We start from the raw sequence: 12,674 nt of genomic DNA, 5'->3' as shown, positions 1-12,674 counted from the left end.
ATTGTTGCAAATCGTCTAAAATTAAAAAAAAACGAAAAATCGAGCAGAAAAAAATGATAAAATGTTTTGGACATTCGGGGGATCGAAACAAGGTCGCCCGCGTGAAAATCCAACGCGCTAACCATTTAGCCATTGGGATCGCCGCATCGAATTTTCAAATGCTAATATCTCGAGATTGGCTTTTTCGATTTTAAAACAAAATACATATTTCGCTTCTGCAAAAGAGTCTTTATTCAATTCAAAAACAAAAATATCAAAAAACAAAAGTTAAAAAATTGCGTGTTTTAAATTCGCTTCCGGTAGCGACACTAAGTATTGACGACACACGGAAAGATGATTCTGCAAAGCTATAAGTCATGAACTATCATCTCCAATAAGTCTCCAGTTCATATCTTAAGCAGATTTTGCTACTAAGTTGCGACAAAATTGCATTTCAAAATCAGGAAATTGTCAATATCTCAAGACCGGAAGTGACGTCATCACCAAAAAAATGTCCAATAAGGTTCAGGTAAGTACCTATCAGATGTCAAAGTTTCATGAGAATCGACCCAGTCGTTTTCGAGAAATCGCGTGCACAAAATCGGTAAGAATAATAATAATTGGGAAAAAGAAACCGAACGAAAACAATAAGGTCTTCCGTTGGAGACGGAAGACCTTAATAATATGGAAGAAAAAAGTGAAAAAGAAACCGAAGAATCACAAGAAGGTCTTCCGCTGAAGACGGAAGACCATAATAAGAAAAAGAAACTTTACAATAAAAGAAGGGTCTTCCGCTGAAGACAAAATACCCTAATCATAAAAGTGAAAAGGAAACAACAGAATAATAGAAGGGTCTTCCGTTGGAGACGGAAGACCCTAATAATAATAATAATGATAAAGGTAAAAAGAAACCGAAGAATAATAGAAGGGTCTTCCGCTTAAGACGAAAGACCCTAATAAAGGTAAAAATGAAACCGAAGAATAATAGAAGGGTCTTCCGCTGAAGACGGAAGACCCTAATAATGATAATAATATGATGTAGTTCTAATAGAAGGAATTTTGAATTCTGTATCATTATTTTTAAGAATATAAGTCCATCCTTATTTAGCTTATTCTAGTATACATGTATATATAAAAAATATGCAAACAATTGTGAACATCTCAGTTTTATGCTTTTTTTTCAAGCGTCATAGGTAAAACATCACGAATCGACCGTTTGATTATAACAGATTACAGTATAGGTTGTTCAGATTAAAGTGTAAATTTTACAGATTAAAGTGAATTTTACAGATTAAACTGTTAACTTTACAGATTAAAGTGTAAATTGTATAGATTAAAGTGTAAAATTTACAGATTAAGGTGCAAAATTTACAGATTAAAGTATAAATTTCACATATTTAAGTGTAAATTTTACAGATTAAAGTGTAAATTTTACAGATTAAAGTGTAAAATTCACAGATTAAAGTGTAAAATTCACAGATTAAAGTGTAACTTTAACAGATAAAAGTGTAAATTTTACAAATTCAAGTGTATAAATTTAAAAATAAAGTGACCAAGTGGCACTTATACGCTTCCGTAGAAAAGTTTGTAGTTATAAACATGCTTTTATTTTTACGAAAAAATACGAACAATTAATTTTCTAGAGTAATATCGCTGTAAACTTTACTTGTAAAATAATCATGAAATTAACATGCCTCACATTTAATTTTGTGTACAAAAAAGAAACCTTTTACATGTACATGTAGCTCTTCACTTAATTCTAATGCGCCGTTTCATCGTGTATTTCTGCGAAAAAGTATTTAATTTACTAACTGCAGAATCCAGTCAAATTAAGTGTTTTCTCTCAATGTATCTGTATAAACACACTGTGTTGTTCAACAATGATCCTACCCAGAGTAAGTTAGTTTTGTCTTCATAAAACAGGGACACTGGTCTGTTTATCCCTTGTTGTGGTGTCAATATAAGTGACAGAAAGTGGCCATCTTTGTCAATCATCTGCACTGAGTTCGTGTTATCATCACACACCAGGATATGTGACATCACGTCTGTACAGATTCCTTGAGGTGCCAGTCCTGATCCTGATGGAGGACCTGTGTAGGAGAACCGATGTCTACCTCTACGATCTGTCACCACTACACGGTCAATATCAGACACAACAACATCCCCATTGCGATTCTCCGTGATACACACAGGTCTGCGATACAGTCTGTTTTGAACAGTCTGTATAAGTCGTTTTTTGGCGTAATACCGTTTTACCTTGGCCATTTCTATAGGATCATCTCTATACATCACAAGTAAATATCCATTGGAAGGAGAACAGAAGATGCAACGTGATTCCCATATTTCTGTTTTCTCTATCAGTGTAAACTGTGTTTTGTTATCTTTGGATAATGTGTTTATATTACCATAGCAGTCTATATAGATGAGTTCACCTGTCACGTTCACCGTGTGTACACACTTCAGACCTGAAACATTTAAACCTTTCAGACTATATAGTGTATCACCTTCAGTGTTTATTAACACAATATTGTCCTTGTCACTGACCCAGACCTTGTCTGATGTCACATGGGAAATGTGTCTCACACATCTAACATCTTTAACCGTGACAGATCTAAGTAACATGGGGCTAGACAACAGGTACATCATATCTTCATTGCTCAGAATTTTTCTTGCAGTCTCTATGATTTGAACTTTACTCAGTAGCCTTTTACATGTTATAACATCGTCAAAGTTGATTACTTTAGTCACGGAGAACAAGGTTTGTTGTGTAAGATTTGAGGTACCCTTTATCTTTTGGACATGAGTTTTTTTCAAAAATGAGAGGAATTTTACTGACTTTTTTGCTAATTGTTCAAATCTGTGACTATACTTCTCTATGCGTGCAATGTGTCCTTTCATTATTTTCTTCTGTTGATTTAATCTATGCATCATAAAAGATTTCTGCTTGATTTTAATATCACATATCACAGTGTCTATAAGGTTTTTTAGTCTCTGGGCTTTCATTGACATTTCTACCTGACTTTCAGAGATTTCCACAGGACAATTCTTTATATTAGATTTGATTCGAGTCAGAAGAAAACATCTCTCATAGAGAATATAACTTCTAATGTTACGAATAATTTCTCTGTGCTGTTGACGGTTTGTTTCATATGATGCTCTGATGTCCAGTAATCTGTGTTTTCTGTGTTCTTTACATTGAAAACAGACAGGAAGTTCACATGTTTGACAGTACATTCGATACATTTCATCTGGGTGTCTTACACAGGTCTCTTGTTTTGGGACATATTCATACTTCTCACGGTAAATCACAACGTCATGATAGATGGTATTTAAATCAATTACATGTCTCTCTTTACAATGTAGACACAGGTCATGTTTACTCGTCTTGCAGAAGAATTCCGTGTCTCCTGCACATTTAAAGCACTCTCGTACTTTACACTGAGTGCTGATTCCTAGCATGTCCATGTTGACTGTCTATGATACATATAGAAACACAGTCTGCTGAAATATAAAATAAGAAATTACTCAGCACGCATTTTGAAAAAAGAAAATTCCTTAAGATAAACAAAATAAATATACATGTACGTGTAAATATATGTTATAGCGATCACAGCATTAATTATAGATTAAGGATATATTAAAAATTAAACGAAACAAGCACTAGTTACCATGGTCACCCATATAGCGTTATGATATGTTTTGAACAAATTTGATTGTGGTTAATATGTGTGTTCTATATATCTATTAGAAATATTAATTTTGTATGAAAAAAAAACAGCATCTTACCTATTCGCCTCGACTCGTCAAAAGCTTGCTGTTTTAAGAGCTGTTGACATTTTTTTGTTTAGACCGGGACGTTCGATATTTGTTAAAGCGCTAGTATTCAGACTGTTTTGAAATATGTACAAGTATGTAGAAGTAATGCAAACTCGGCGTTCAATAAAACGCCAAGATATTGAACTCTAATTTTATCTAGACTTAAGGAGTAGGATCCTGATATCAATATTATTGAGGATTTTTGTCAAGTATATTATTTTTTTTTTAATCTACACTAAAATCAAACTAAAAATCAGGGTCAGTGCTCTTCTTTTAGCACAACAGAGCAATTAATGCGACCTTTTTGTATTGTAATAATGTCTTACACATGAATCAATTTTCAAAGTTCTTCCTTAAAATTTACATTTCGATAAATTAGTGGCACAAATACAGTTTCTTTTTTTCATCAAAAGTACTCAATTAAAATTTGTGACAACAAAATTACTTTCAAATTAATTCGCATAGTCAGTTATTTGACCCTTCTGCACTCAAAAAAATGTTATTTTTCTGGCGTTTAAAATTTAATTAGCTATGAAATCATTTGAAAGTAACGTCATTTTTCTGAATTTTAGAATAATTGTTAAAATTCAATGTATAGATTCTCAGTATTACTAAAATAGTGTTCATTTTCAGCTTAGAAGGCTATTTTTTCTCAGGCTTTTCAGAATACATTTGGTTTTTGCCAAATTTTATGATAGATTTAATGACAGATAATTTAATACCCAGGGGCCCGTTTCATCAAAGGTCGTACGCCCAGTCGTAGCGCTACGCCGGTGTAAAGTCAGGACTAGCACGAAGAGTTGCGTTTCATTAAAGAGCATATCGTTACACCTGACTAAATTCAGGCCAAAACTCGACGTCTACTCATGGGTAGGCGTAAGTTTGGGCGTAAAGTTTAAATTAAGTAATTTAACTAATTTTAAAACAAGTAAGCGAATTCTAAAGAAAAATTTTGGTTCTAAGCAGTCTCTTAAATACAAACATTGTATTATTAAATTATACATACTATGAAGGGGGGGGGGGGTGTTACAACCACTTGGGGGCGTAGTTGATTGGAGTAACAACATTCTTAATTAAGTCTTCTCAGAAGAAAAGATTTTCTTAATAGAAATTTCTTCGACCACCATGTCTTACGTTTTCACAAAGCATTCACACACATTTGATTATTGTATTGTATGTATAAGGTATTGTAACTCGACTATACATATATACATGTAGCTATATATTTATACCCCTGCCTGAAAAGTGGGAGGGTATATAGTAATCGGGATGTCCGTCCGTCCCTCTGTTACGCTTTGGTCTTTGTGTCTTATTTTACTTTTTGGTCTGACCCATATTTTGCGTTTACCATAGCAAAACATGGACACTGCCATTATATTTATATGGAGGCGGGAGATCCATTAAAATCGTCTCTTTTGAAGAAAAAAAAATCGCAAAAATATATTTTTTGTAAAAAAAAAAAAAAAATTGGTCTCAGAAACAAAGTCATCCTCTTTCTGGTAATTTTCTACATTTAACTTAAAGAAAAAATAATTAACGTTATAAAACCAGATAGGTTTTTTATTGTGTTCGAAGAGTTCATTTTTTATTTACTCCTCGTCCACAAGCGTAGATTTCGAAAGGATCGGAGAGAGGGTTCAGAACTTCCCGAATTTGCAGATTAATTAACATTTAATGTACAGAGTTAGGGGCGAAGGTAATTATTCTTCTAGGTATATGTGTACCTGAGACAAGTGAAGTCCCTGAGAATCATAGACGAAACCCGCGGATAGGGATCTCATAGACAATAAGAAATTTTTAAATTGGGAAAACATTATTACTTTTATTATATCGATGTAAGACGGTCATAATTACACAGTTAAGTTCAAGAAATGATTTATTCCTAAAAATATATTTTTTTCTCAGACAAATATTGATGCAGAAGACATCTTTATTTTTCATGATTTCGTCTAAAAGAGTATATTTTAAAATACTATAACATAATCTGAGCGCATATAAAGCACATGTAAGAGAACAATATACATATTTTTGATTTCTTGCATAACTTAAATTCTAATGAAAAAAAAATAAAGACTAAATGTAACTTAATTTCTAAAAGAGAGGCCACGCAAGCAGAGACTTTCTGTAAGAATATCTTTGTAGTCATTTCTCTCTTTCTCTGTCTCTCTCTCTGTCTCTCTCTCTCTCTCTCTCTCTCTCTCTCTCTCTCTCTGCATACTTGTAAAACGGTACATTAAATTTAAGCTTCATAATGATAGTGAAGAATTTTTGTCTATAACTGACTGTACCTAGAGTCTAGTACCGTATATAGCGGGTTTTCTTGGCGGGTGTAAAATTTGGCGTTTTGTATGCCAAAAATGTTGGCGTAATTTATTTTAGCGGACATAGGGTTTCATCTCTTTGCAGATGAACACGAAAAAGAGTACTAAATATTTTAGCGATTGAAATTTTAGCGGGCTGCCATCAAAACACCAAAATAAGCCAAAATTAGCAACCCGCTAAAATAACCTGCTATACGGTATTTCGAAATTATTTCATGAACCTTTGTGCCATTTTAATAGTCAATAAGAAATTATAATGAATCATTTGACAAAAAATTAATAGACTTAGAAAGGATTGTCTTACATGTACCTTAGAAGTAAACGTGTAAAAATTTATTTCTTGACTCAAAATGTGCACTTATGAACATAATAAATTTATGTAAACTGCATTTTTTATACATTATTTTTGCTTTCAATTAAGTATACATATCTTATGAAAATAATGTTTTAAAATCGTATTCTGTCTTAAACTTATTAGTAGTTTATCAGTAGATTCAGTAATTATCGAATCATGACATGATTATCAAAGGCAAAGTCATTAACCTGTATAAAATTTCGGGAAGAGGGAGGGGGGAGAGGGGGTGCTGTATATAATTAAAATTCCAAAAAAAAAAAACAGGTTAGTTTTTAATAAAATTCTGAAATACATGTACGATCTTTTTTAACTTTCAATTTATAAGACTTTTGTTATTGAAAAATTGTAAAAACCTAGAATCGATTTCTTATAACATGTATAAAGTACATGTATCCTACATGACCCTATAAATCCATGCATGTTTCAATCAGTGCAAGTATTTATTATTCTATAATTTGTGTTATTCTATTCTTTTACGTGCTAAAATTATATACATGTTTGTCGGCAGTGAACAATGTTTATATTTTTTGCGCCTGCGCAATGCAACGTTGTCAAGGACTTAGTCCTGCGACTAAGCGTATCGTTTACGACTAGACTTACGCCACTTGGTGAAACGCAAATTACGCCTGACTATATTTTGGCGTAAGTCGCGGAAGTACACCTAAGCTAAGGCTTAAATCTACGACCTTTGTTGAAACGGGCCCCTGGTATGTAAATTAAGACCACCATAGAACATTTCACTGCACAAAATTACTCTGTGCCGAGGCTGCATGTAAAAAGCTTCTCAATACTGAAGAGAAAAACTTATCTTTGTCTTCTAAAACATTCTGCCACAAAATATCTTAATGCTTTATTTTGAAGCTTTTTCTATATCTCTATATACAAATACACCAAACAACTTTCAATTACCACCACAATTTCTTATATTCTTTTCACACAGCAAACTTTCTAAACTTAAATAATGTACATAAATGAAAACAAAGCCAAATAATCATACGATTCATCCAACAAACATAACAGATGTACCAAAAGGTGTAAATGTAAAGAAAGTGCAATTTTGATTTTTCATCACTAATAAATATTATTATACACGGCTCATTTAATATTTTGTCCTTACATTGAAAATGTTTTTCACAGTAATTTTCTGTGTTTCTGTTAAAGTTGAATAACGTTACTGCATCAATAAATAATGGCTTAAAATCGTTTGATACTGAATAGTAAATGAACTTTTTTGCAACTGATAAAAGAAAATGTTCTATGAAACAAAATACAGTTCTCTTTAAATGTTTTCGGTATCGAATTAATTACGGGGTTTTAATTGTATATAGTTAAATTAGCACAAGGAAATCCAAATTCAATCAAAAAATGAACATCATGTAAAATTCTTTTAATAGGGGTAGGGTTAAAAAATCTGTTCAAAGGCTGATGAGCAAACCTGTTTAAGAAGTTGTTTTTTATTATATTATCAAAGACCTATACACATGTATATGATGAACAAATACTTATTTAATTTAATGTATTATTCGAGTTGGGCTACACAACTACTGGGCAGCCATATACTGTTCTATAGTTAGACTAATCAGACTGTTTAAGGCCTGTAGAACTTTACAGATGGGATTATATTTTACATATATCTTACCTAAAACATTGCCATTTAAATGTTTAAAATTTACCTATAGGAGTCCGATGGTATTGCAAGAGGGTTTCATGATCAGGCATCAATAGTTATTTATTTTATTATTTTTTTAAATACCCGAAACCATACAAGTATACAAAAGAAAATAGAGAGGAGGTTTTCTAGGTAGTGGTTGAACTCTTTTTTCATTCTTTCATTTATTTAGTAATTCACTCAATGGAATACGAATAGCTTAACATGAATTCTGTACAGTGTACAGGTTGTGTAGGAATTTTTATTTTATTTGCATCATTTTCTTTTATTAAGTGCATTTGACATTGATACAGGCACAGTCTTGGGTGATATCACTACCATAGAAAATAACAATTATAGGTTTCCTTTATCTAAAATTCTATAGTGGTATGAAAGAAATGAAAATCTTAGGTTTGAAAAGTGTGGTCAGCGGCGGACAACATCGTTAAGTGAAGAGATTCACATACATGTATGTTTTTCTCTTTGATTTACATAACTTTTGCTTATTCACGGTACTTTTTTCAAAAACAATTGGAAAACAAGATATTTGAGAAAAGTGATGTATGGCAGATTTTGTCGACGGTTGAATCTTCTGATCCATGTCTTTGAATAAAAAAATCTAATTAAATCTGTACAGTGTATTATATTCTCTGCATGCAATTTTACATAGTCATATACTGATGAGGTCAAACAATTGACCCCGACTACATATTCCACTTGAGAGTTTCTCAAAAAGTGTAAGCAGTTTTAAAATTTCATTTTTTTGAATTGAGTTTTGTATCAAAGGCATTTAATTTGATGCTACATAGGATACATAATATATGAAAACGCCATATCTTATTACACTACGGTCAACGCGGATCCCGTATTTTCCCGCGACCCCGCGATGGGGTTTTAATCCTTTCCGCGATACAACCGTCACGGTTTTCTCATCGCTGGCCCACGAGTTTACCGTGACGGTGTAAGGCACCGTTGTTGAGATTAAATCGAGCAAGATAAAATACCTGCTTGTTCACTTTTTTATTCTCTGTTCATATGAAAAAAGATAAGGATAAATGTAGAAATATTACACAATATTTTTAAATAAGAGGTCGGTGTATTTAAAAAAATCTTATTTATAATTTTAAATGAAGTTGACTGTTGTCTTGTATAAGAAAATTCAAATATATTTTGAGCAGCTTTTATTTAAAAAAAATTTATGAATCCATTGCGTCAACCTCTATTTCACTTTATTTTTTATCTGCCGTATTTTAATATTTTACTTAAATTTATTTCCAAAAGGTAAAATTATTCAAATATACGTGAAAAACATATTGGGTCTTCGTATGTATTAGTGGGTTTGATGTGTAAATTATAATGTGTATGTAATTACAATGTAAACATGAATGCAGATACATGTATAAAAAAAATGCACATGCCAAGGTACCAGTATGTCTAGATGAAAATTAATGATTTTTTTTTAAGGTTCGTTCATATTTGCATTTTTGGGGTGTACATATGAATGTAATTAAATGGTTTACTGCATACTGTTAGATTTATTATGTTGTTGAAATTATCTTTACTTGAATTAATATTTTATGAATATTCTATGTAATGGTGTGTGTGTGTTAAAATGTTCTCTTTGATTGAGTCAGACGCTCATACAATCATACACAATTACATTTTACGTTTCTAAAAATAATACAAATATATAATTATTTATTTTCATTTACAACACATTTATACATTTAATTCCAAAACGTGGTCCAGTTAAAATGAAAAACAATAATAGGCATGATTCGGCTGGGTCGTAATAAAATTGAACGAAAACTTTTATAATTGTCTGACTGTCCTTCTTCTACATATACAATGATTGAATGTATATTATACGTTTACTTCATTCCTTCCTTACCAACTTGTCTATGATATTTTTTATACTTGTCTATTATTATCAGGGTACCTCTTGTTTGATTCAACCAGTGATCACCGTATTGAAATGATATTTCTGTGTACACGTGTGTGTATAATTATCAATTACATAACACTTCCTGTCTGTGCCCGTGTCCTGACCACGGTTTTACGGCATTGTAATTTAATGTACTAGAAGTCCCAAACACCAAGAAATAAGCGATACAACAAATATCATGTGATGAATTTTATTTTAAATACACGTATATATATTAATCTATGTTAATATTTCTCAGATAAATTAAAGACATAAACCTCATCACATAAATGTCGTCATGATCACAATAGAAAATTTAAATGATTACAAAACATATTAAGAGTGGACAACTTAATTAGTTCATAAAATGACTATCAAAAGCATATTTCAGAGTATCTCGTGTATTGCAATAAATTGTTCAACATGTTTAACAAATACATACAAACAATAATTATTACATGTAGTCATTATGATGCGCAATATTCATCACTCATTCACTGCAGAGTCTAGACATGCAATTTAAAACCGCGAGTCTTACAATCACTTTAGTCTACAAAGTCGAACACATCACTTGGACACTGCTGATTGATTTCGGGTAGAACGATGGACGCAGAATTACTGTGAGAGTCCTTTTTCACACGTTTGTCGTTTCGTCTAAGGCACTCGTTGATTTTTGTTACGATTCGCTCTTTCCATGCGTCCTCTGATTTGAACTCCGGGAAAAAGAAGCACACATATCGTCTGATTACCTGCTTTCTTACCGGGTCCAACTCCTTCTTGGTGTGTTTTCCTCCTCCGTACCAGTTGTAATCGAATCGGACCTGGCCCTCTCCAAAAAGTTCTGGGAAAAGCTTTCTAGTTAAGTTTACGGCAAAATTCCCGGAATTCCTGGACTCGCGTAGAATTTTTCTCAGGTAAGAGTCTTCCAGTTGATATTCCTCCGGAATTCCTTGCGGTGTCGGGTCTGAAGGTTCATCGTCGCTCCCGGATGGTATTGGACGGATGGCACTGTTCTCACTCGCAAGCTTCCGCGTGATGTCAATAAGCACATTTGTATTTGCTAACACAGTCTTTAACTGCAACTCCAGAGTCGGATGCTTCCAACAGAAGGACAGCCTGTCCTTCTGTTGGAAGCATCCAACTTTTTGTTCATCACTGCTACAGTTTGTCGAAGTTCCTGCACTTCCTTTGTCAGTCCCTGAACAAGAGAATCATCATCACCTGTGGTGTTTCGGAATGGACGAAATCGCACATCTGCCCTAACTGGAGTGGATGTCACTGGTGTCCTAGGCCCGGAAAGAGGTACAGACGGTGTCCTGGGTTACTAAATGTGGTGTAAAATGGAGGAAAGGGGGGGTTATAATTTGCTCATTGCCCAAAAACGTTTCATCGAGCATGATGGTTATTATTATGCTTTGAACCTTAATTATGATTATGAATGACCAACTCAAGTGGAATTCATACGTAATTTATATATAATTTTAAATACAATGTTGAATTTAAAAAAAAACTGCATCGAATATAAAAAAAGACTCAATCGGGGTCAGAATGATATATTCCGAAACAAAAAATTCAAACAGAAAAGTAGAAAATATCAAAGACAAGGTTAATCAAATAGATGAGTTAAAAAAACTTTAATCAAGTTTATATTGTTTTTTTTCTTCAGATTCTTAAAAAAAATATTTGCTATTAAACGGGGAGGGGGGGGGGGGCATTAATTCGTAATATTCGTTAATAACTGGAGGGAAATATAGGAATATACAAAATGTATTAAGAAAATAAAATATTAAATAATTTTTAATAAAAAACCATGTGAATCACTGATTCACATATAAATATTTTTCAATCACCTTTTTGGATATAAATAAACAATATTTGCTTACCGGAGACTTGTTTGTTTTTCTCCGATTTGGTTTAGGCGACGGCGGGGGAGTAGGTGATCTGGGTGACGGAGGAGAGGGAGAAGAGGGAGGAGAGCTTGGTGGTGTGGCATCTTCAAGGTCCTTCTTCTTCGCTCTCATCTCGGCCTCAGTACCGCAGTGTAGCACAACTGCTCGGTCTACTTCCTTTGGTCGCCCCCACTGAACGTCGTACTCCTCCCCGATTCTGATCGCCACATCAGTCTTAAAAAACACTCGAGTTCTTATCTGAATGTTACTGTCACATAGGTATTTCACAACATAATGACTGTCTTCGCGAATGGAATGACGCCTGGCCATGGTTTAAGAACACAGAATCACAAAATGAAATCCAGACACGCTATATCACACCTTCTAGTTCTAAGTTTTCAAGTGAACTGATCTCACTACATCTGTAGGACTGCAAGGATTGTCCTTTGAAAATTTAATTATGAGTAGCTTGTTTTGATATGACTGCTATTTTTAAAATTGCGCAATTAAATGCTTTGTAGAAGAAAGACAGGTTATTTAGTTACATGGAGGCCTAATTGATTTGGTAATTAATATCACTTGTGAAATCGGAGTGAGAAGAATAAATAAATAAAAAAAAATATGTTAGCTTTAATTGTATACAGTTTTTAAAATATATATATATATTTATTTATCAATCGTATTTCTTTTTTTTCAAACTTTTTTTTTAACCAAATGACGCTAAAATATATGTGACATGCAT

General features: G+C 32.9%; 1 protein-coding gene and 1 pseudogene across 1 annotated transcript; both read right to left on the bottom strand.

Moving 5' to 3' along the window:
* Window positions 1-1,803: 1,803 nt before the first annotated feature.
* On the bottom strand, window positions 1,804-3,444 carry LOC134254257 (uncharacterized). The gene has a single exon (XM_062736799.1). It carries the CDS (start codon window positions 3,442-3,444, stop codon window positions 1,804-1,806), a length of 1,641 nt encoding a protein of 546 aa, XP_062592783.1.
* A 7,094-nt stretch (window positions 3,445-10,538) lies between these two features.
* LOC134254260 (uncharacterized) lies at window positions 10,539-12,262 on the bottom strand (annotated as a pseudogene).
* Between the last annotated feature and the right edge of the window lie 412 nt (window positions 12,263-12,674).

This window comes from Saccostrea cucullata, unplaced genomic scaffold (genome assembly GCF_032062105.1).
Source record: "Saccostrea cucullata isolate Sc308-1 unplaced genomic scaffold, CSIRO_AGI_Scuc_v1 ctg1416, whole genome shotgun sequence".
Classification (NCBI taxonomy): domain Eukaryota; kingdom Metazoa; phylum Mollusca; class Bivalvia; order Ostreida; family Ostreidae; genus Saccostrea; species Saccostrea cuccullata.
This window is presented reverse-complemented; position numbering and strand designations above follow the sequence as displayed.

Bases quoted from the DNA above. Each gene is read 5' to 3' on its own strand.
- LOC134254257 (XM_062736799.1), bottom strand. From the start codon at position 3,444: ATGGACATGCTAGGAATCAGCACTCAGTGTAAAGTACGAGAGTGCTTT.